This window comes from Pseudopodoces humilis, chromosome 6 (assembly GCF_049639895.1).
Source record: "Pseudopodoces humilis isolate 2021_Gansu_Grassland_sample_001 chromosome 6, ASM4963989v1, whole genome shotgun sequence".
Lineage (NCBI taxonomy): Eukaryota > Metazoa > Chordata > Aves > Passeriformes > Paridae > Pseudopodoces > Pseudopodoces humilis.
In genome coordinates this window covers 41,098,993-41,125,030 of record NC_142205.1, presented here as the reverse complement: position 1 = coordinate 41,125,030, position 26,038 = coordinate 41,098,993, and the positions used below count along the sequence as shown (strand labels likewise).

Sequence of the window (26,038 nt, the reverse complement as noted above, 5' to 3'; positions counted from 1 at the left end):
TGAGTTGGAATACATATTTTTGGCTGTCAGTAATCTAGAATTATGAGGAAGTTTTCCTTCCTGTTTGTGTAGAATATTGTTTATATTCTTTCCTCCTGTAGCACTGCTTGTGGAAAGGACTTCTTATAATTTCTGTGAGGTCTGAGAGAATAAATGTCCTGATGACCTATAGAGATATAATGTCTTCTGACACATTTGCCTAACACAAATGTAAACCTATATAAATTTCAAACCAAGTGTAATACATGTTTCCTTTTGTTGTACATATCTGCTTATCTAAAATTCTGGATTTTGATTAGTAAATTATGAAAATAATCACCTGTTGCCATCAACTTAAATTGTTGATCATCATCTTCAAAGGCAGTGATAAAATGTCTAGAGCTGCAGTGGAAGAGGAGATGAACACCTTACTGCATATCCCGTGAAATACAGTCTGTAAAGAAATTCTTTCATTCATCAGTGATACCAGATGTAACCTCTGGAAGGCCAGGCATTTCACACATTTAACTTTTGTTACAGCAAAAGACTAACTGTACATTGCTTTTTCTCTGGATTGTGAGGACACTGTTTGTAGAAGTTTGCAGATACTTCAGCACATGCAAGAATACTGTTTTGTCCCCCTTTATTTATTCAGAAAGATCACTTTGGGTTTGGGTATTTTGTATGTTGGTCGGGGGGTGGTTATTGTTACTTAAATAAAATTTTTGGTAGGGAAAGTTCTATCTTTACTATTACTTGCTTTTAAATTTTTTTCATAGCGACTGTGAGGCTTCTGTTGCCTTATCCTTTGCTACTCAATGTATCTTGCTTAGAACTCATCAGTTACTGTGAAGAGTACTGCATTCCTGTTTCTTAATGCTTTCCATCAGCTCCATGTGCATTCAACACAGATTGAAATAAATGCATAAAAATTAAAATGCATGCTGAAACTGGTGGAAATCTAACTTACCAGCTCTTTACAAGTGGGAAAATTGTAGGCTGAATTAGAAAAAATGGTAAGTAACTTCTCAGTTGGTATGAGTGTTATGTGGAACTCAGCCTTCAACACACTGAAGTAATATTCTTCTAGAAATGCTAATCTCAGCTCAAATCCTTTTTGTCTTATGTAATATACAAATATGCCTTTCATTAATTCATTCTATAATGGCCAATTAAGCAGGGGTGGCTGTGGTTCTAGGTAAATGTCTCGCGTTAATAGTCCCAGTCTCTTTATCCAAGCACCGAACACAAACCATCAACTGTCTCATTAAGTCTTTTTGCTCATCTGTCACTCCAAAAGTGTTGCTAACTCCTTAACTCACCCCAAGGAACTTATCCAATGTATTGATTTGCAGGTGAAATTTAGGCATTTTGGTCAGCAAGGCTCTCAGAAGGAAATCCAGTCAGTGTGATGAAGTTCCCTTGTGTGCTGTTCAATGATGGTAGTTTAATGACAGTACCCTCTAAAAGAACCACAGTGAAAATATGACTGATACTCATCAGAGCATTTTTTTCTCAGTAGCTATTTCAACCACTTCATTCAAAGTGACCTTTCAAAGTAGCAATTACTGAATCTCAGTGCTTCTCCTCCTAACTCAAAGCAGCCGATGTCATTGTATTTCACTTGGTTCTCAGATAAGCAAGGACAAATGTGCTTATACACTTGTGTAAGTTCAAAACACAACCCAACACTTGTGGAAGATGTGGTTGTGGTGTTCTTTACCAGCAAGCTATGTTGCCATTGTTCTTCCCATCACTGTCTTCCCAATGCAATAAATCTCCTTTGCCCAATTTTTGGATGGCTTTTGAACAAACAGCCTGAACAGACAGTAATATTAACATACGTCTGCAGTGCAGGTCAGATCTCACAAAACTACCGCTTTATTCCTCTTACTCAAAGAGATAAATAAACCTGTCAGCTGTATTTGGCTTTCTTTTGCTATTTGTTGCTCACTCATTTAATTTCTCAAACTTTTTCCTCTTTTCCTCATTACTTTTTATGAGCATCTGTATTTTATTTATGTGTCCATGTTATCCCATGTAGTTCAGATTACTGTTTTCACTATTTAACAAACTTCTTTGTGCAACTCATGACAAAAATTAAAAAAAGGTATTTAAGTTTGTTCATTAGTTGTTGCTTGGATTTGTTTTCATATTTCATCATAATGGACATACTTAGAAAGAAATCTTATTTCAGTCAGTATTAAGGAGATTCTTTTATGAATGTAGTTTTTGTAGGCATGTGATGCAGATGTTTTAAATGTTAATATTTGTGACTTGCAAGGAAGCAGTGCCATGAACCTTTCTGTATCAGTTAAATTGTGGCATACAGAGTGTTTGCCTGCCTTTTTAATAGCTAAATGAACATTCTTTTCTGAATTGCTTTTTCTAGAAAATGGAAAATAATCTTAACTTTTGTTTTTCTTTGGTCCAGATAGTGGTAACAGCAAAAAAAGCATACAAAGCTGCTTTATGATATTTCTATAGCAACCTCTGCATTGGTAAAGGTCATTGCTGAAAACTGAACATGTCTCAAAATTACAGAATGGAATAGAATTGTAATGGAATGGAATGGGATAGAACAGAAATAGAATAGAATCGAATAGTATAGAAATAGAATAGAATAGAATAGAACAGAACAGAACAGAACAGAACAGAACAGAACATTTCAGCTGGAAGGGACTTACAATGATTGTCTAGTCCAGCTGCCTGACCAAATGAGGAAATAAATTAATTATGTTGCATAATGATACAATTCTAAGTAAAATATAAAAACTTGCAAACTCAGCCCTGGAAGTATTGTTTGAAAGTATTGTCAATTTTTAGGAAAGGAGTAAGAACAGATATTCCTTTTTTAATTGCTCTAATTAAAAATTAGCAGAGGCCTATTTTGTACAGGACATATAGTTCTGTATACGTAACAGCAAGTTAGCATATGCTGCTAAAAGAAAACGCTTCTTTGTTTTATTAGAAGACCAATTATCTCTGGAGAAAATCTGCTGGAACAATTAGCTCACCTCTGTGGTTGTTACAGATCACAGACGTTTTAGCGTGTTCACTGCAAGAGGTGGGTGGGGAATTATTTACTTCAGCCACTTAATGCTGCTCCACAATTCTTTTATTTTCCTGTAGTTTAAGCTATCCTCCTGAATGCATGTCTTGGTAGGTACGTCTCTGTGTAGTCTTTGGAATGCATACTTATCCTGCTAATTACTGTTGAGTAGTCCAGAATTTCAATCAGGATTTAATGCCATTTTATTGCCATATTTTTTCCTCATTTATAGCATCAAGCAAATACAAGAAAATAGCTAAGCAGATATGAAGCTTTAGGTTTCAGAAATATCCTGAATTCAACAGAGAAAACAGAAATCTAGGGGTTTTTTCCCTGAATGATAAAATGCTCAAAGGGTATCAAGGAGGCTATGATGTAATAAAATGAAGTTATGTTTTCATAAATTGTTGACATGTTTTTAATAATAGGGAACTCCTTCATAGTTTTATTTATAAATGTTTTAGTTGTTAAATGTTAACTGAGGAGATTAAATCTCTTTGGGAAGTCATAGTGAGTGCTACCGAGTCAGCAGAGCTGATTCTCTTTTCCCTTACGGTTTGAGTAAAACAAGTTGTTTTTAAAGGTGAGGTTATTACTAAATAATAAATTAAATAAATAAATTCAAGGACTAGGATCTGGTTTCATCTCCAGTTTTCAATCAAATACTGATGTCATTTCTATGCTGAAATTTATTAATTAATTGGTTTCCCAGTAATGAATAAGAAAAATGCTGAAAAGGAGCTACCATAATTGGACATTTTAAAATCAGGAGGTCTAGTAAATTCATGCTGTTTCATTTTGTTTTTTTTTAACTGGTCAAAAACCTTCTGTCGAGTTAATTTTTTCTTCAACAAATGTTTGAATAAGTCAGAAATCCCAGAGGACATGAAGGAAACTGAAGGATGAGAGGAAAAAAAGCAATGAACTGAGATGTTATACAGAATAACCTGTAGGTCTGTCAAACTGACATTGGTATAGGAAAGAATAATGAAAAAAAGAAATTACAGGGTAAGGAAGGCAACAGCAGCTGATACTGATTATGGAAAACATTTAGGAAATAAACTTGATCATTTTTTAAAATACATTCATGCATTAGTTTGGAAGAGGTGATAAAGTTGATGCATATGACTTATACCTCTGTAAGGTGTTTGTCTTATTGTTACATGGCGTCCTGGTTACTGAATTATAATAACAGAAACACAGCAAAGTAGTCATTAAAAGGATGGAAAAGTGATTATGAGACAGATTTCAAAACTGGAAACAGTCACTGAACAGGTTCTGGAAACATACAAATTAATTTACATACCATTACAAGCCTGCTTGGCATTTAAAATACCTGGGGAGGGCACTGACGCACCCGTATTGCTTTTTATTACACTCAATTTCATGTACTCTTGTAGCTACATTTACCTGTCACAGGTTCTTTTTGATTGTAGGAATGGTTTTCATTTAACAACCAGCACAATAATGGCAAGGTAATGAAGATGTTTAAATTCCCCCTGCAAAACCAGAGTCCTAGGCCTTGTTTTCTGTAGCAAAGCTTTTATTAGCACTTGACAATGAGATTATGCAATCCTTCAGCTCTGGGTGGAATAGCTGGCGCTGGCATGTGAGAGCAGGAGACTGCCAAAAGCCTCTGCATGGTTTGGCACCTACAAAGTGGCTGTCAATTTGCTAAGGTTCCTAATCAGACAGTCACTAAAAATAGTTCAGGTGGCTGCTTTCTACTGATGAAGAAATCATGTCCCTCCGCATATTTTTGTTAGGAGGGAAGGGAACAATTAGTGAATTGCAGTTTATTTGCTTCCAAGTTTACAGTTAGGAGTGTGTCAGAGAGCATTTATGTTTATTACACAAATAGTTTCCTGAAAAATACTGAAACTTCTCAAGGTAAGGAAGACTATACAGTATAGCACTTGAAAATAATAAACATTTTTTACTTGTGAAATGGCGTTTATTGCATTACTTTGAAATCACTTCAGTTTTAGCATGCAGTTGTTTCTGTCTTGATAGTAACTAATGAACTTTTTGTTACAGGCAGCAATCAGCTGAAGACCTTGCAAGAGTACCTGCTAATTCTACAAGCAATATCTTGAATAGACTATTGCTCAGCTATGATCCCAGAATAAGGCCTAATTTCAAAGGTTAGTCAGATATTTCAGCCTTTTTTTTAATATTTGGATTTTAATGTTTGATTTATTTTTTTTTTGCATCCTTTAAGATAACTAAAAAAAACTTGGGGTCAGCAGTATCACTATTAGAAAACTATACAATTATTAAATCCTTTAAAGATATTTTAGATATAAAGCTTACACACTTTGGGTATTCATAGGGAATTTATAGGGAATGCATTGAAACACATTTTCTTCTATTAAAACATCTCCCTGGTAGTCAGATGTTGCAGGATTCTTCTGAGTAGGCAAGTGTGAATCCTTACATATGCAGAAAAAGTTGGAATACATATTCTCTGCAAAACCTCTAAGAATTCACACAAGTTGGGCTGTAAATCAGACTTTCCAGGAATTAGATTATTTACCTTCTGAAAAAAGATGTAGACAATGTTATTACATATAGGCAATGCAGTTTACATAAAACAGCTCTTTCATTTTAATTAATTATATGAGCATTTAAGAGATATTTTAACATAAATATCACTAGAATGAAAAATTTGGAAATCTTAAATGTTTATTGTGCTTTTGAAGAGGCTATTTTCAGTTCTATTTAACAGTTTTATAAACATATTAAACTCAGTTTTCAGCAAGTGTTCTGCTTCTTTCTTACTCTCTGTAGAACTGTATTTATGTTTCCAGCACTGAGTCTTGTCACAAAGAATATATGTCCAGCCTCTTCTCTACCTGTTCCTCAGCATAATCAGCTTATAATCACAAAGCATGTTGCAGATTTCTTTATATTTTTGATAACCCTCCTGGCAGTCTGTTAAGAGTCAAGACAGAAGGGAAAGGGAGGACATTTAATGTTAACTCAGGGGGAGGTGGAAGAAAAAGAACATTTTCTGACAAGTGGTTTGCCCATGTTAAAATGTTCCTCACACATGAGTGATTTTCTTGGATGGCACTTCCTATTCAAATCTGGAAGAGAGAGTACACTCTTGGCTACTTGTGATGTGATGGGTGCTCTGTCACATGCATCAGACATTAAAAGAAATATTGTACCTATTGCATAACCAAAAGCATCACACTTAAGTAGTCTGATTAAAAAAGCAAACCAAACAAGTTGGTTTAACAGAAAAACTGAAATTTTATCTTCATGAATTTCTGGTAACCAAGAGAATGAATTTGAATTTCTGTGTTAAATGTACATAAAATATTTTATGCAGACAAACAAGCTATTTGAGGAGGCATGTATTACTTTGTACTATATTTAGTACTGTATTAGTCTGTCAAAACAGTATTCATATATTCTTATATCTCTTTTCTGGCTGAAAGTAGGAAGAAACCTGCCAAGAGTTTTTAACAGTGCACATGAGATCAGATACCTGCATCTAGTGGACATCCTGAAACTCACACCATAGAGACACTAAATAAAAGCAGTGATCTATAATTAGTTCTCTCAACTATCAGGCCACTTCTCCTTGCTCTGTGATAACTCTCTGTTAACACCAGATTAAATGACTGTCAATCAAATCCCACAGAGTGACAGAGGGCAGATGTAGCAGCTGTCATACCATCCCTCTTCAACTACAGGAATCCTGGCTGTGGAAAAGAGAAAAAAATCCAGGCCATCTTAATATCTTCACAGCTGCTGACATCTAGAAATTTTTCTTGGCTAATTGGTAACCATTGTAAAATTGAGAAGCTTTCCAGTTCTGTCATACCAAGGCTAGATAGCTGCAAAAGATGCATGCATTAATTTTTACCTGCCTGTGTTTGTACTTTACACATGTATGTATTTTACTTGCTCAAAGAGGTCTCCTCTTAAAGCATAAGGAAATATCTCATCATAAATCATAAACACGTAATTTGGGATGATAGATTGTCATTATGAACTTGACAGTTAAAAGTGTCTGCTGCTAGAAATGTGAATTTCCTCTATCCATTATACTGTGTGCAAAAGTAATGCTGGCTTATTCATTCTGAGATAACAGAAAACCACGGAATTCAAAAACTATTAAATTAGATGTATGGTCAGTGGAATTCTGTAAGATTAGCTCTCTGGACTAAGGATTTTTATTTTTCCCTTTTTCTTACCACTAGGCTAAAAAGAGTTTTAGTGATTTCTAATGACTTTGAAAACTGCATGTATACAAACTTAAAGTTACATTGTGACATTGTGATACTGGTATAAAGGAGATTTAAATGAAGGATTATGTATCTTTACTGGGTTGTGTAGCTCACTAGAATTATTTTTTTTAAAGGAATTCCAGTCGATGTTGCAGTTAACATCTTCATTAACAGCTTTGGGTCAATTCAAGAGACAACTATGGTAAGAGTGAAATTAAATTTGTGTAGTACACATGGAGATTTTCTTACTGTATTTAACTTCAGACTGAAGATTATGAACTATAAAATAGAAATAATTGTTGTGGGTGCAGACACTGAGAATTAAGTTAATGGAGTTAGTGATTGACTGTGTTTTATGCCATAGACCTAAACCTATTAATGTATTTCACTTTTTATATGTCCACAGATTATTGTGGCTTTAGAATCTAATTTACATGAAAGGAAATCCATGGTTTCTAAGATGTAAGAGGTAGAACAATTTCCATAAGTTATTAAGTTCATTGGAAGAACCCATGTGGTCATATGAGTTAAAGATCTTCCTGAGAGTTATTACAGAGGTTGCTTGGTGTGCTATTCAAAAACCACAAACCACTAAGACTGTATGTGAGAAAAAAAGAACAGACAAGCATAAGGATGAAACTTACAGGTTCTTTGTCTTATGTGGATCTGAAGATGGAAATAAATTGTGGAGGAATAGAAGGAGCAGTAGTAAAGGAATAGACTATCAATGACCATAGCCTTACTGCTGTTTATTTACTGCATGGGAAAGATAAACTGGGGAATGAAGTTTGAAGTAAAAATGTGTTTCCAGTTCAGCCAGAAAATTTCAACATAATCCTCATTATAATTTTGACTTCTTTTGTTTCTTTGGGAAATAAAATCAATTTCCAAAGATGAGTTGCTTCAGCAAAGCCTTTTCTGGTATTTTGGGACTTTCAGATCTCTTTTTGTCCAGGTGTTTTCAATAAATACTATCAAAAATATTGCCAAAAAAATGCATTTAGTTATTGAAGATGTTCTGACCTGATCAGGTTTTACTTTTGTGTAAAAAAGAGGGGAATGCACCATGTTGTGCCAGTACATGGAAAGCCACAGCCAAGACATGCACTGAGTGGGAGTTCTGAGGCATTCCCTGATTACTTTGGTGATCTGCTGCATCTAAAGCATTGAGGCAGTTCCAAAAATCAAATTGCCTTTTCTAATGCTGTGACTAAGGCAGCATTCTGACTCATAATGGCAGAGAAGCAATAAACCACAATACCACTAATAAGCAATAAAACACATTTTTTTGTTGTTGGATATAAATGCCCACTTAAAATTCAGAACCAGCTTACATATTACCCTAATGAAGTTTCAATAGGACTGCAGAACCACTCCAAGTTGAAAATAAATGGTGGCTGGAACAGTTTTGAACAGCTTGGCGAGAAATTTCTGTTTCTTTAGCTAGCAGAGATTTATGTTTGATTGCAAATGATAGTAAGTCAACTAATGGCATTAGTGGGAAGTGATATTAAAACAAAAAAAAATTATAATTTTGCCCAAAAGGCCATGAGTTTTATTTCTGAAAACAAAAGGACAACTCAAATTTAAAGAAGGGCAGGGAGGAAGAGCAGGAAAGTAGAACTGAGATAAGTGTCTTAAGATACCAAGTATCTTGACGGTCCTTTCAAGTTTCTGAAGTTAATTGCATGCTTTGAAAAGTGACTTTTAAAAGGCTTTTTTACAATTCACCCAGATGCAGATAGTAACAAAACATGAATGTGAGAGATTTCTTCCCCCCAGCCGCTCCAAAAAAAAAAAAAAAGTACACTCTTTGCAGCCATGTACGTATGCCTGTCTGTGCCTTCCTGATATGGTCTCTCACAAATTTACTAGGACGTGCTGTATGATAAGTCATATTCTCCTCCATAATTCAGAACTTCAGACACCATCCTTACATTGTTTTATGCTTTTATTTTGATTTCTATGTCTAGTTGATCACTATGATAGCTAAGCATGTTTATGTGAAATTTGGATTACTTCTTGATTGGCTTAATGTAATACAGGAAGCACTGACAAAATTAACAGTCAATCTGTTCTTCCATGTATTACTTAGAAAATTCTTCCTGCTGCAGTGGTCATTGGATATTCAGGAATCACTGCTCTCTTGGGGATGGGTTTGTACTTGTCTTCAAATGGTCTGGGTAACACACCAGACAGTAGAAATTAATCCCTTAGAATAGGAAAAGACTTGTACTTCCAGAATCACAAGAAAAATATTTCCTGGAGGTGAGGCACCAAGCCTGTGATCAGAAGGAACAGAGGGGTATCAGAACTACTAAGTTCTGAAAAGGAGACATTTGCAAAAGTACCAGAACTGCTGAAAATATTCCTTGGTGTTGGAGAAGGGAGTGGCTGGCTACATCTCTACTGTCTCTGGTGTTGGTGAGAATCATGAGGAGTATTGATTTATAGACTGTCTCTAAAATTACCAGAAGCTGCTAAACTGCTTGGAGTGATATCAGAATTTGTGAAATAATATATTTCTAAGTATTTCAGTCAGTGAATTATTGTGATGATGCTTTGCTCTCTACTGCTGGCTGTAGTAATTGAACTCATAAATTTTTGCAAAGTCTATTTAGGGGTAAAGCCATGCTAAAGCAATGATTCTTTTGTGTGATGGAAGTGTGGGGAAAAATAACAATGGGTACCAGATGACTGGGAGAGAGGTCATGATAGAAGGCCCAACAAACAAATGTGTAGAGTGACAGTGAGAAAAGGCCTTGCTTGCTGATGTTCTGGTCCTGTGATTATTATATTCTTAGCTATGCAATTGGCTCATCCTCAACAAAGAGTTGAGATTAGCTCCTTCTGAGGTAGTATCCATTAGATTTAAGAAAGGAGGGAATTTCTTTATAGAAACACAGCTACATGTTTGAAGTAACTATTTTAAAGCAAGAGTTCCCATTTTGTGGGTTCTATGCCCAGAATCCTGTATCGCTTTAATCAAGCCCTTGTGAAGTGTCTGAAGGGCACATGTTTGCTCTGTGTCTAGAAAGAATAGTGCTCACGTTGTGTTGTTTAATATTGAAGAGAATTGCAGTACTTCCACATCCTTAGCAAGCAAGTTTTCTGAAAAAAATAAAAAAAAAAAGCAAAAGAACTAGTGAACTACAGAGAGAATCAGAACAGATAAAAAGAAGAGCTTTCACCAGAGCTGCTGCCTTCCAGTTAGCTCTCTTTATCATGACTCCTGTAACTTGTTTCCTTCTATATCATTAGACTACTTGTCAAGGACCCCATGTTAGCTCTGCTTCTGAGTTTGCACACATTTTTTCAGACTGCAGATTTGTGGCATAATATGGTGATAATGTCACATTTAGAAGCTGTTTTAAACAGGATGACCAGTCAAGGATTCCTAGGTATAGGGAGTTTCTGGTATAAACACCCATAGTACTACGATATTCTTTTCTGTGATGATGATCTTTCTGTCTACAGAATCTATGTTCAAGGTTTTTGCTTGCAGTGTGACCTTTCTGCACTGACCAAATGACAAAACACCACTTCTTCCTTCTCCTCTATTTAAAAATCTCTCAGAAATGTATTTTTAATATTTGTGACTATAAAAACTATTTGGTTTCCATATTTTAATCTTAAAAATTACATTTTCTACTTCATTGAAAGGAAGCAGTATTATGTTGCCTTTCTTTGTATGAGTGCAGTTTATGTAGTAAGTCATTCATGATCTTCCGTGTGCTCTATTTTGCAGAGAGATGTATAGGCCATGCTTGCTTTCTAACCTGAGGTGGTTATCTGGCCACATGCCAACTCTTTAGTAGACTTCTGAAATATTTCCTAGAATGCCTCCCAACCTCCTTGAGAATAACTTGCCTTCTATTGGAGTTGCATGGGAAAACAAAGCCCTGTAGAATATTTCTGTGTTTCTACCTGGCAGGTTCTCCTAGCTCTGATGCTGATGAATATCTCTTTCATCCTCTTCCCTGAGATTCAGGCTTCTTAGTTGCTATTTGACTCTCCTTTTCTATAAAATGCCAATCACTCTACAAATTCAAAAAACATTTGTAAAATGTACACCAGTAAGACCATGTGCTCCATGCATATTTCTTCTTCAACCCCTGTTCAACCTAATTGTAATATACTTACTGTATCTTAAAATTCGTTGTGCCAATTTGAGAGGACTGGTTACAGACTTCTTTCAAGATAGATTGACACCAGATCTTTGTCTTTACTGCTGCCAGATGCTGTAAGGGTACATGCTCTTCTAAAAAGCAACTGTTTTGCACATTGCTGTCTGGCTAGCCAGTTTTTTATTGTGACATCTCTTTGCTTCCTTCTACATTTTCTGTATTGCCTCAAGTATGTGGTGGCCTTCCTCTCCAATTATCAACATCTCTATTTTGGGCCTGAACCTCCCCATTTTAGATTAATGGGATTTTATTTTCTCTGAGTTAAACAAGAACAGACTCAAGTTCTTAAAATGTTGAAACATCTGATTGTTTGGTGTTTAAGTTAATTCATAGTAGAGCAAGGAAGGAAATAAAATAGCATCCACCTGATCTTACTTCCAATTCTTATTAAACCAGTGCATTCTGCTTTTCAGTGATGTAAGCATCTCCTTCTACTGAATGGGTAACCTGAAGGCAAGTGTTGGACAGTGCTTATCATTTGGCTTTGGGAAGGCATCTTATTTTGTTTAAAATTAGAGTAACACACTTGTTTATGGGGAAATTAAATTCAGTGTAACCAATAGTGTAATGCTTGTGAGCATGAATGGTATGCAGTATTTATCTCACGTGGTTCAGAGTAATTTTTTTCACTGAGAGAAGAAGTGCATATGGAATAGGAGCTTCAGCAAGAAGCAAGTAAAGGAAATTTTCAATTATATACATATAATTGAAAAGATGCTTTTTGAGATAATGACCTGAATTCCCTCCAATTATGAAGCTTCTCTATCCAATTATGAAGCTTCTCTATGAGAGACTTCCAGTACAAATTCACTTCATATTAACCATTATCTTTTGCCTCTTAACTTTGACAAGTCATCATAGGTCTTTGTAGAAATAAGAATCAGACTATGTATATTTTTTCCAAAACCAGCTACCAACAAATAACAAGTATTTGGTTTTGATGCTTTGCTATTCTTTACAATGCAGTAAGGAAAAATACTATGCAGTATAGTGTCATAAAAAAATACTTGAGCTAATTTGACTGGTGGACTGGACATGGGAAAATGTGTTTAAATATACAGAGCAAATCAACAGAATAGATTATTCTTCATGAGGTCTTAGCCAAGAAGACTCCTTCTGGTTGAAGTTAGCGTGGCTGTCTCAACATGGCACCTGCTTTGGACTGTAAATGTATCAAGTTCAACAAAAGATAATTCAGTTGTATAAAAAAAAAATGTGTAAGAGTCATTGACATGTAGAATCAAAAACTTTATAAAATTCGTTTGTAGGCAGAATCCACTGACAAACCAAAAATATGTTGAAAGCCTTCACTCACACATTTTTAGAATTTTGCTATAATTGTAGAGCAGTAGCAGTGTTTTCACTGCTCTGAAAGGCACAGCCCTCTCAGAAGGCTTTGTACCTAATAGACAATTATGAAAAAACAAAGCACACTATAGAAGGAAACTAGGAAGACTGGAGATAGAAATAAACTTACATACAGAATTTTCATTAATTTTTTTGGGTTTGTTTAACTTCTTTTTAACAATAACTTTATTCTTTCTCTGTGTATGATCTGCCTAGTTTACATATACATCAAAAAGGGGTGCTGGCTTAATGTAAGTGTAAAAAACAAAAAGACTTAAGAGATAAGACTGAAAAATCATAGCTGACATTCTAAGTCAGATTCTTCCTTCAGATGCACACTGCTTTCACTAAGGACAGAACATGTGAAGGGTATCATTTTGCCTTGAGACACATGATACTCCAATTCCCAAAAGCAAAATTAGGTTCTCATTGAGAATGGCTCTACTACTGTCCCTTCTTCAGCCTGAGTCCTACTGATTTCAGAAGATTTCCTCTGTAATGCCTTGATTTTGCCTCTTTGAGACTGATTCTGTTTCTCCTTTCATACTTGCTACATCAGTACATATGTTGCAAGCTGACATTGGTTTTCCTGTTACCAAGATAGTCCCAGATCACTGATAGAAGGTCTGAGGCTGTATTCTAAGTGTGTAGTATAAAATGTTACCTGGCTGGTCTGTTTCCTGCTTTTATAGTGTGATATTTTGCCAGCAGTGTGCCACTTAATCAAATGGAGAGTAAACTGGAATTGGCACTCACAGGATATCCTGATAGAAGTGATATCATGCCTGCTGCCTGCAGCCATTTAGTGTAGTCAAGCTATGGCCTTCCTCTGCCCTGCTGCATGCTTTTCTCTATGCCTGGGTGACAGGAGGCTGTTACTGAGGGAATACAAAAATTACCGTGGAGTGGCAATTTGATCCTTTGTTTAAGGAAAGTTGCTATATTCAAAACAATGAGTGAGATGTAATCTGTTTGTAGTAAAGCCTGTTAAACATAACACTTCATAATGTAATTTGAATAGTGATTACTGTCTTTGTGATAGAAAAATCAGGGCCTAATTTTTTTAATGAATCTGATAGAATGGTTTTGTTTCTTTGTGAGTTTTCTGCTAGACTTTTGGCTAGTCAAATATTTATTTATTCTTCCCATCAGGATTATAGAGTCAACATCTTTCTAAGACAGAAGTGGAATGACCCCAGACTCAAACTGCCCAATGACTGGAGAGGTTCAGATACACTGACAGTGGACCCAACTATGTTTAAGTGTCTTTGGAAGCCAGACTTATTCTTTGCAAATGAAAAAAATGCTAACTTCCATGATGTCACACAAGAAAATATCCTCCTTTTTATATTTCGGGATGGAGATGTCCTAGTCAGCATGAGGTATTTTATTTATATGCTTCCACTATTTTTTTAAAGTGATTTTATATGAAATATATATTCTGTGTTAGCCTTAGCAATGTAATACAATTTATTATTAATGTTTAAACTTATAGGACAGTCTCTAAACAATGCTGCAATAAATCAAGTATGTGTAAAGAAATCAGATGGAAGTGTTTTAAAGCATGTCTGTTGATAGCACTGCAGGTGTGAGAAATTTGAAGTGTATATACATGTTAAGCTAACACACTGAACTAACTAAATTTAAACCCTTTTGATGATTTCTTAGGTTCCTAGAAGCATAATGGAGTGGAAAATATATCTGAAATACAGCCTTTAGAAAAACAGTATATGTTGCACACTACTTGAATTTTTATAGCAACTAAAGTAAACCATGATTACTGGCTAAAGATATAGGGAAAGGCAGAAATTAAAAAATTTGTGAATATGTATGCAAAAAAATCCTGATTAAGTTCTATGCCTTACTGGATATAATTTTTTTCAGAACACCAAATTGCTGTTCAATTTAATCGCAATTGACATATCCTTTTTTGGTGGTTTATCAAAGGTATACATGATTCCACAAAAATAGTCATCCGTTGGAAACAGCAAATTAGTTGATTAAAAAGGAGGTCATAGTGAATTACAGATCTGGAGAGTTTATTGTTTGTAGAGATTAGGCTAAATTTCCTAAAAGGAAGTGAATTTTCTTCTGGTGTCCTCTGTTACATATTGCCTTGATAGACGCAGAAATGATTATCTGAATATACTGCAACATTACTTTTAAGAGGGAACCACTCAAGAAGCTAGGTTCACATGAGCTATTTCTTTCTGGAGTAGAAATGGATAGAATCAAAGAAGAAACAATATGAAAGAGTTTGGGTTCTATTTTTTCCATTTCAAAACAGGATGAGAAAAATCAGTGTCAAGACTATTGCTGGCAGTGATGAGAAAAGAAAATACCTTGGGCAATAAAAGAATTTCTTTTGGCTTGCTCTGAAGGTCTTGGTTTTGATTTCAACTGGTTCCACAGTTTTGAAGTGTGTAGAAATTAATATTTCAAAGTAGAAAATAACTTCCAGCTATGAAAGAAGTTTCCCATTTGAAAGAGCAGATGTTAAATGAAACCTTGAAATATTTTTCAAATATTTTTTCTGGGTTGCAGGTATTTATAGATGAGATCAATAGCTATGGTTAATGATTAGTGAATATTGAATGAATACGAATGGAAGGGTTTCTGATGGAAAAATTATTCTCTGAGAACTTGAAAATAAGAAAACCAGGTTTCATAAAGTTAGAAATTATTGTCATCCTCTAAAAATACTGTTTATTTTAATAGCACACTATGTTCTTACATGATATATATATAGGTAAGATGAATTTTTAGGGACTGTGGTTTGGTGGCATTTTTAAAATATATAATTTTTATGTCTTGTGTTTCTAGTTTACAGAAATATTATCACATATAAATGAGAGACTCTCCAAAATACCAGTATGGAAAAATGTGTATGAGAGAAAGATCTTGCACAAATAGTCAAGAATTTGGAAACTGAATGCAGAAATAAACAGCTACTGCTCACATCAGGGGAAGTAAACAGTAGACTCCCACAAAAAAAATCTATTCTGTGCTTTTAAACATAAACCATCTGAAAAACTCTGAATTTGCAAGTGTGTTTGATGATACCAAAATATGCAGAACAGTAAAGATAAGAAACAACAGTGAGAACCACAAATCAATCTAATGTCTAGACAAAACAGTATAGGATGAAGTTCAATGTAAACAACGGTAAATGATGCATGAGGGAAAAAAAATTATTTAACTTCGCATAAAACCTGATTGATCTAGAGTTGGTTATTACCAGCCAAAAAAATTGAGTAGTAATGGGTAGTTCTCTGAAAATGTCACCCAATAGCTCAGTACTATCTGAGAAAGTGAATTGCATTCTTGGAAGTATTAGGGATTAAAGTTATGCCACAGCATAAAAGTATGCTATACTTACATCTTGAATGTAGTTCTGGTCTTCCAGCTGTAGGAAGGGAGGCAGAGATAGTCAAAGGTATGGAACAGTTGAGCAAGGCTGAACTTTTCACAGTGGAAAAAGCAAAATACTTGAGGTCTCTAAATTGAAAACAGTCTCTAAATAGAGACCTCTGCCATAGAGGTGTCTAAATTACAAATGGCACAGAGAGAATGGATAGACATTGATTTTTTGCCTTCTTTTACAGTGAAAGAACTATGAGACAGACTGAGGATAGATAAAAGGTGATTAAAGTGAGTGCAGCTTAGCTATACTGTTCTTTGCTGCAAGATGCTGTGCATGTTAAGGTTTATGTGGTGTTGGGGTTTAACCCCAGCTGGCAACTAAGTACCATTTACTCATGTCCTCCTGGCCCCAATGGGATGGGGAGGAGAAGCAGGAAAATAAAGGGCACAGAAGTTATGGGTCAAGAACCACTTAAAAATTGCAGCAAAGTAAAACAAAGTAAAAGTATTAATGCTAATTGTAATAAAAAGGACAGGGGGACAGAGACATAAAACCAAGAGAAACAAGTGATGCAAAATAGACTTGCTCACTACCTGCTTACAGATGCCCATCTCTTCCCTGCTGCCTCCCATCTCCTTGTGTACCTGCTCACTGGCAGATCACGGGAAACTGAAAAGTCCTTGATTTAGGATAAGCACTACTCAGCAACAACCAGAAAGATTAGTGTGTTATCCATGATATCCTCATACTGAATCCAGAGCATAGCACTGTGCCAGGTACTAGGAAAAAAAATTAACTGTCCCAGCTGAAACCAGGACACCTAGATTCAGGAAAGCAGCTGAAAGCAAAACAACTTCTGGGAGACAAAAAAACTCTGTTGATGTCCCTTAAATACGGAATAATCCTTTCTGGTTTGGAAAGCCCTTGAGGTGCAACTTTTGGATGCTGCTGGATATCTGGCAAAATAGCACTTCCAGTTTGCTGTAGTTATTCTTCTTTAGAAGTCTGTCATTGGCCAATGGTGGAGACAGGACTGTTCTGTATGGACATTTGATTTGGTTATTCTGTGACCTGTATGTATTTTGTCTTGTATTAGTAGTTCTCTAATTTGTGAGCTTCTGTGTGTTTAAAACCCTCTCTTAAATTTTATTGTCTCATTTTATACTAGAGAGATCTCCATTGCAAACTGCTAATTATAACTTCTAAACTTTCTTTCTGTTCTTTTAGAAGATGGAAATCAAATACTTGTGATTTTTTCTTTCTCATGGCCATCTACTGCTTACCTGACAGCTCACGCTGTTTTAAATACCATTTCTGTATTTTCAGATTGTCTATTACACTGTCATGCCCTTTGGACTTGACCTTGTTTCCTATGGATACACAGCGCTGCAAGATGCAATTGGAAAGCTGTATGTAAATCACTCCATAAAAGCGGTTCTCTTCTAGGCATGCATGAGATTCAAACAAAAATTATTCTGTTTGCTTCATCTCAATGTTTTTAATGATTCATGAAAATGTTTTTAATGAATCATGAAATTTTTACTCACTCCTACCAATGTACATTTCCCTATCAAAGATGTTTCTTACTGTTACAGCACTCTTAGTTTTAGAAAAAAGAACGATTTTGCCTGGTAGCTTTAACTTCCCCAACCTGTGCTTCTTTGTAGGTTGTTGGGGCCCAATTTATCCTCTTGCATGGATAATACATTGGTATTGTTTGGAACTCCTTTGATACAGTACCAAAGGAAAAGTGTTTGATGCCAAAGCAGTGAGATCATTTAGTATCAAACCTTTTGAAAGTAGTTTCAGGATGTGTTGTGGATGTAGTCAGGCATCTATTCCTGGTCTCCAGGTGATTTAATCTTACAACAGGGCACACAGGTTACATCTCTGAAGGGCTTCATGCCATGCTGGAAGTTGCAGACAAAATGTTTCTGAAATCAATCTTCCTTCCCATGCCCCAAGTACACAGGTGTCTACTCAACTACAGATTTTTCCAGCACTTTGATCCTTGGTGATCCCACTTTCATGGTAATTCTGTTTTCCTGAATAAGGATGAGCATGAAGCAGAGAGAAGGATGGTGACTTGTTCCAGTCTGCTCCTGCTGCAACATAAAAACTCATTCAGCTCTTGCTCCAGCAGGTCTGGTAGGAAAGGTGAGGTTAGGGAAAGGAAGTCACAAGTGAAGAAAAAGTAAGGTTAACCAAAACTGGGCAGAGTATCACAATGGGGACAAGGATAGCACTACTACTACTACTACTACTACTACGACTACTACTACTACTACTACTACTACTACTAATAATAATAATAATAATAATAATAACAACAATAGAGTTTTAAAATTTAGGTTTTGATTGTCAGCATTTATCTTTAGAATTTTAGTATGTCCACGGTAATTTTGTTCATCACTACTATGTATGTACATTAGCTGAAGTAAACTCTTATGGAAAACCCAAATCAGTTTAGTTTAGTAATATGAATAGAAGTTCACTCAACATTTCTCAGTCCAGAAAGTCCACTTGCTTTGCAAGTGTTCAAAGGTATAGTCATACACAGATAAACTACTCATTAAAAAAATCATGCTAATTTGATATACTCAAATTCAGTGAATTTACTTCTTTGAAAAAATTGTGCACTAAATTTTCTTCTACCTTTTAATTCAATTATCAAAAGAAAGGTACCCCTGACTTCCTATCCGTCCTTTCAATTATTTCCCTGTTAACCACTGTCAGTTTTATTCTTAGTTTATTTTCAAATCAATATTTTGTTTTTACTTGCTAAACTTAAAATCAAAGAAGGCCATCAGTTGTTACTAAGATGTTCTCATATATACCATTATGATCTGCAGTTCTACGTATTCTCTATAAACACAATTTTCACTCTCCAGTAATTGCTATCAAACATGATCTTGGCAGTTTTGTGATATGCTGTGTGTTGGAATGGGGTGAAAACAGTTTTATGAATGAAACATTAAAACAAATTTTTTTAATAGTATAATATATTGTGGAGCTTTGAAACATTGTGATTTTTATTAAATTATTTTGAATTGTAGAGACATCACTTATGAACAGTTTAACTTTCTTAATCACAGCTATTTTTCAAAAATTAAAAAGAGTAATCTGATGCCTCCAGAAAAAGAATGGCTCTTTAAATATTTTTCTCAGGCTTTGAACTGCTAAATGATGCATTCCAACTTCATCTTTTTTATGTTTCCTCATCTCTGTTTCCATCTAATACACATTATCTCTGTTTGAATTAAGTTAATCTTCAGTGAACAGAAGGTAGCTGAAAAATTACATGTAAAATCATGATTCTGATTATGCATATTTAATCAATATTGCTTTATTCTTTATTGTGAATCTAACTTGCACTTGCCTCTCACTTGGTGGTGGTGTATATATTATGATTTGGGCACTCAGAAGTTTGCTGAGGTCTGTCTGTACTCATTAGGTCATGAAGGCACTGAGCTGATTTCTGTAGGACTGCACATCTGCTCTCATTCCTGGTCAAGTATTTCCTGAATAGCAATGCTTTCATGAATCAGGACTTTTAGTCTGAGCAAATAAGCAGTGCGGTTGTCTTACACAAACACCAAGATTCATCATGGTAATTGAGTTGTTAAATTCTTTTGAAGTTACTCAGACTCATAAGTGCTGTTTAAAATTCAGCTTTTTCATATTTTGCTGAAGTAGAGTATGAATGAATATGGAGGCTTGAAAGCTGTGGAAAATACAGCTTTACTTTCTTTGTTTGCAAAGTACACACAGTAACAAATACCTCTTAGTCATCCTAATATTGCTGATAATGTAATGTTTCACCCTCTAACTTCGGCCTACATAAAAATGCAGCTGCAAAATATTTAATTTTTCTATTTATTTATTTGAACAGGAAATGAAAAGAAAAAGACTGAAAGATATACAATACATATATATATATACACTAGGTTTTGTTGCAGAGTTTACTGTGATTGAGGTGGTTCTTTAAACAACTGTTATTATTTTGTTCTTGTAGTTGGTTACACGACTGATGACTTACGGTTTATCTGGCAATCTGGAGATCCTGTACAGCTAGAGAAAATTGCTCTGCCTCAGTTTGATATTAAAAAGGAGGATATTGAATATGGTAACTGTACCAAGTATTACAAAGGCACAGGTAGGTAATATAAGTAATTTCCTTGGTAAAAAACTCTGAGCCTCCTTCAATTACTGTTTATAGTTAATATTCCAGTCCACATCTTACATTTAATAAAATGCATAAAATAGATTACTTTTAACTAATGAGTGGTTCATATAATGGTAAGTTTAATATGTGATCATTACAAACTAGTTCAAATATAGAAATATCCAAGTAGAAGAAGAGATTAAATGTTTGTTTTGGCTTTGCTTACATATATTGTGATCTTATTATCACCATTTTATTTCTGTGGTTCTAATACCTGTTTATGCTTGTAAATGTCAAACTTTTCTGAAAGAATGTTCATGTGGAATCATACCAGTTGCAGCAAAGTGGGTAAATTTTGATTTTCTGGCTAGACTTTTGTTCCATAAGTGGATATTATTAGAGTGTAATTCCAAATGCTTCACCCTGCAGGTTCTTCCTTTCTCTAAAAGTCTGGAAATTATGTCATTTTTGAAAGCTGCTTGCAATCCTCAGCCTTCTATTTATTTATTCCTGTGATTATTTTTCTAATGTAGGCACAAATCTTTCCAATGCTTTCTGTACTCTGGCTTTTAATGGTTTACCTTTTTCACCTTGATTGATTCCAGCCTACAAGTATAGCCAAACTATTCACACTATGACAGCCACAAGTCTTTCTAAAAGAACAGCTGTATTTCAGTCAGTGTTTCTGCATCATGGGAATAAATCTTCCATTAAAACTCGATTGGGAAGTCTGTGGTGCTGCAGCTTCTGAAGACCCTCTGCAAGTTTCTTGTTGCCTATTCAGCTGAAGTGGAGGCTCTGTTACTTGCAGTTGCTCCTGTGGTAGATTCCAAGCCTGGAAAGGTCTCAAGGAACCTTTGCAGGTCTTAGAGTTAAGAATTTAATTTTAAAATATAGTGAAAATGAAAGTGGGCTTTGTTTTTTAACTGCAAAATGAGTGAGATGTTAGCCTAAGAACATAATTCAGCATCTCATGTGATTTATAATTTGTAAAATATAAGAAATTACCTCTCTTCAGGAAAATTCTGATTTTTTGAAAGCACATCCAGCATCTAGCAGTGATTGTATTCAGGATATGGTAAAACCTTGCTTAGCAGGGAGAAAATATTTTGTTCTTTATTAAAAATGAAATTTTTTAACTGAAAAAAATAATCCATAAAGTAGTGGAAAACTAAAGGAATGGATCTTGTCTCCCAAATGACATTCCTACAAATGGGAAAATTGTAAAACTTATATTCTATTGTGATTATTTTTAGGTGTCCCTTAAATCTGAAATTAAATGTCAAAAAAAACTTTAGATGTTTCAGGTATTTTTAGGAAACTTAAAGAAAAATATTTAAGGACTATACACAAAAAAAATCAGTGGTGTTCTCTCAAGTTTCAGCAACTTTGACCACAAACGACATGGTACAAAATGTTCAGTAAAATATGCACATTCTGTTTGTGTGTATGCTTTGAACATCAAAGAAAGAACAGGAGAGAACCATTTTGAAAAGTTTTCACAATTCTTTTATTGCAAATCCATTCTGTTAAGAACTTCCATTTAATCTCATAAGCAAAACAAGAATTAATATTTCAGTAATGTGAGTCAAATATTTAGTACTTTTAAATACTTAGAAGTATTTTTAAAGGCTGTTTTCAATACTCCATTTTTTTATTTACTTGAAAGTTCTTTTGCTGAAAGGTATTTTTTTAAAGCAGATTTCACACACAGAGCTAAATAATTTTGTCAGATAATCAAGAGAAGTTTTGCATCAAGGAACAGATTCTCAAAATTATGGTTTATGTAGGAGTTCCCTGACAATTACAAGAACCCTTAATCTTTACTGCCTATTTCTGCCAACTGATGTTTTATCATACCTGCCTAAGTTGAACGAGGGTCAGCAAATCTGGTCTGCTTTTGTAGCAATACATAGAGTATTTATGTTTGCAAATTTCCTGTTATTCATCAATTTTATGACAGATCAAATAGGTCCTATTGAGCTGAATGGTGAAGGCAATAGATATTCTACTCTGTCTGATGAAATATTATTCAAATGAAGGCATGCAGAATCCATTTCCTATATAACACAAACAAATAATGATTTTGAAGGTCATCGCTCATTTGAAAAATAAACCTAAAAGTGCCTGGAATCCTTTCATAAATTATAGAGGGAAAATTTTTCAGCCAACTGATCACTGAAGATGATAGACTGAACTATAAAATACAGTATAGTGTCTTCTACACGAGGATGTTTGTCCTTAATGTTTTATTGTTTTGTTGTTATGGTATTTGTATGCCCAAACAGCACTTTTGTGATGACGTATCATTATACAGCACTTAACTGATACAATATAGAAGATATATAGAGAACTTTTTGACACATTCTATCTTCTAAATAAGTTTCTCACCAACTGGATTGATAAATACAGTCTGATTTGAATTTTGAAGTTGTTGTAATATAGGAATGCCTTTTCCTTGTGATAGAATAGTTTTTGAAGTTTTCTGGGTTTTTCCCAACACTGTTGTGTTGGAATTAATGTAAAAATATTCTGATTCTTCCAACTGAGTGAAAATATGGACAGAAATTATATTCTGGTTATCAAACTTGATACATTTGTTATCTCCAGAAAAACATCTCGTAACTACAACTTTGTATTGTGTTGAATTCATCTTAAGCATCTTCTGAAGTTTGTATGCTTTAGATCTTCATTTTAAAAGATTTGATACATTATTCTTTGTTTACAAAATTTGCAGCTTTTCTAGAGTCTTTTTAAAAATGTCTGTACAAATTTCAGAAGTTATTTGTACCAGCTTTCAGTACTGGGGAAATCTCTGGTTACAGTCACATTCAGAACACTTCTTTCCATTCTAAACCTGCTAGACTAATATTTCTTAATTCATCCTTTGCACAAATTAGTGCTAAGTAGGATTTTCAGATGATCTTAAGCTAGTAGGACTGCTGGACTCCATTGGTTTTAGCTGGACTTCATCTTGAAGCCAGCATCAAGCTGGGAGTCGCTTCAGCCTCCTGTTGCTTTGAAAAGTGGAAGGGTTCCTTACAGAGCACAGAGTACCACAGCCTAACCACATTTGGTGCTTAAGTAGACCTGTGTTTTGATTTTTTTTTTCAAATTAAATTCTTTACCTTTATAAAGAAAATCAAAGCATTGAATTTTTGCTCTTGAGCAGAAAAAGACCTGGATGATATGGATCAGAAGTTCACCTGCAAAGTACATTAAACATTAATGCATTTATTCCTTTAAAGGTTATTACACTTGTGTAGAAGTAATCTTCACTTTAAGAAGACAAGTTGGATTTTACATGATGGGTGTTTATGCTCCTACACTGCTAATTGTTGTTCTATCCTGGCTGTCATTTTGGATCAATCCTGATGCAAGTGCTGCAAGAGTCCCACTGGGTAACCTGCGTTTTCACGTACTGTCACAATCCACTGTATCTCCATTGAGCCATTCTCAGTTGCTTTGGCTACATGACACTGGACCCTGAAAGCAACTTCACTTCCATTATCTGCTTATCATTTTCACTGAAATCTGCTCATTCCAAGTCCTGTGAACTCCACCTCAGCATTAAGACTTCATTTGATAGTAGTTCCAGCATTTGGGTGACAAGCACATTGTCTCCACTCCTCTCAGCCTGGACAAGTCTGATCCATCTATGCACAGGTGATGCTGCAAACACTGGCAATATGTAGTTTACAGGACATTTCAACATTTGAATAATCATTAAGAAAGCAGGGTGATAAGGAAGACTAAATAGTTACCTATTGGAGAAGTCTTTCTGAAGATTAATAGAAATTATATTTGGAAAAGAGCTAGCATTCTTGTTATCTGACTGGCTTTATTTCATTAGACTCACTTCATGAGAGTACTTAAAGCTCGTGCAGTCATGCTGCTCAGCACAACACAGTAGGCAGACCCTTCATTTGTTATGAAATAGCAGGACACAGACTTAATAGTAGCAATATTATCCTGACTAATTGGGTTGTACACAGGACTACAGCTCTGGTATGGCCAAAACTGCTGACCCCAAGAGCTCAGTGACATGCAGAGTCAGGCTCCTGCATCCTGACACTTCTCCTATCTGGATTCCATTTCCCATGTTCTAGCCCCACAAGGCTCCTATTTTCCCTAGCACTCTCCCCTCTCCAAGTCCATGCTTTCCTAATCTTTGCCATGTCCCAGGAGGTTTAGTGCACCCGTTTCTAATACCCCAGTGGTGCAGTTGCAGAATCCCTCCAGCTGCCTGCCTAGCTCAGAAACCTCTTACCCACACTGGAATTGACACACCCCCACAGGATATGACTCCTGTGAAGCTTTTTTTTTTTTTTTTTTTACCTTTAAAAATAATTAATTGGGAAGAAGTCTCAATTTGTATTAGTTTCATGGCATGTAAAAGATATAATATTTTACCTTGAAAAATTGCAAGGTTGCATTACATAATGCAAAACTTTAAGACAACATTTGAAGACAAAAAGGGTGGGGAAAATGTATCATGCATTAAATTAAAGAGAATGAAAGATGAACTGGAAAACTAGAATCAAAACCAAGCTGTACTGCCAGTTTTATAATCCCATGATTCAAATAGTGAACCACCTGAGCTTATTAAAGTTATATTACATTTTTAAGAATCTTAGCATAGATTTAAGTAACATGGATGTCTTTGTAACTAAATATGCATGCTTATTTATTGTTTATTTGTTTCGTTCATTGTAGCTGTTTAGTGGTTTCTTTCATGTATTGCCATTTCTGAAATAATGAATTTTCAAAGATGCTAACCATTGGCCTGGCTATGTGACTTTTCCTTAATTCCCAGAAAAGCAAAAAACCTCTAAATCTGACACCCCCTTAGTTGAGTCAGTATTTAGTATGATAGTTATTAATGCTGTTACTGGGGTAAGATTTATCTTTCTTCGGTGTCAGGAGAGCAACAAACTAACTCTTCTAGTGACATCCTTGAAATCCTTGACCTTGAAATACAACAAGATTAACGTTTGTGTGTCAAGTAAATGACATCTAGCCCCAAGAAAGTGCACCAGTGGCTAGTTACAGATCTTATTAGATGAGAAGCTACTTCAGATCTTTCAGTTTATTTATTTGTGCTCCTAGCTCACATTTGAGCCTTAAGCTTTGGATTGTGATAAGCATACACCTAGTGCAGCTGCTGCCAGAAGTGCAGCTTACACCTCTGGAACTAGGGTCTCTGAGGCCATTCCAACATTCATCAGGCAGCAAATGGTTGCTGAATATAATATTTCTGTGCTTCTGTCTCACTTTATTGTTACCTTGAAAACCTAGAAGTTTCTTAGACTCTGAGTGAACCTTTCATTGTAGGAATCCATACAAAAGGAAATTAGCTGCTGGTCACCAGTTGCTCTACTGAACATGTTAATAAAACCTCCACAAAAATCCTTTCAGCGAGAATTTATAAGTTAGTTCTGTAGAATTCAGTCCAAGATTGTAAGGTATAGTATTTTAAGGTTTAAAAAGTGGGTTTACAAATGTTTTTGGCAGTAACAGTAGCTGAAGAATGTGTTGTTTGCGAACAAGTAGAAATGAATATTTTCATACACCAATACAGATAGTTTCATTTCAATTTATGTTTTCACATCCTCAGTTACTTAAAATTAAGGAAATCATCTCTCTATGAATGAAAAAAATTTCCATGCAATATAACAAACTTTGTTGAGACTAACTGAATAT

General features: G+C 35.0%; 1 protein-coding gene across 4 annotated transcripts in view; it reads left to right on the top strand.

Annotated features, from left to right (window-relative positions):
- GLRB (glycine receptor beta) overlaps positions 1–26,038 on the top strand; it is a 48,711-nt gene that overhangs the window by 8,142 nt on the left and 14,531 nt on the right. For 2 of the 4 annotated variants that reach the window (XM_088056707.1, XM_005517580.2), the window contains exons 3-8: positions 5,069–5,175; positions 7,407–7,474; positions 13,959–14,188; positions 17,497–17,579; positions 20,186–20,326; positions 23,584–23,736. In XM_088056707.1, coding sequence (XP_087912833.1) covers positions 5,069–5,175; positions 7,407–7,474; positions 13,959–14,188; positions 17,497–17,579; positions 20,186–20,326; positions 23,584–23,736 — 782 coding nt within the window. Of the gene's footprint in view, positions 1–4,790; positions 4,922–5,068; positions 5,176–7,406; positions 7,475–13,958; positions 14,189–17,496; positions 17,580–20,185; positions 20,327–23,583; positions 23,737–26,038 lie in introns of those variants that run through there. The other 2 variants (XM_088056709.1, XM_088056708.1) reach the window with 2 other exon arrangements.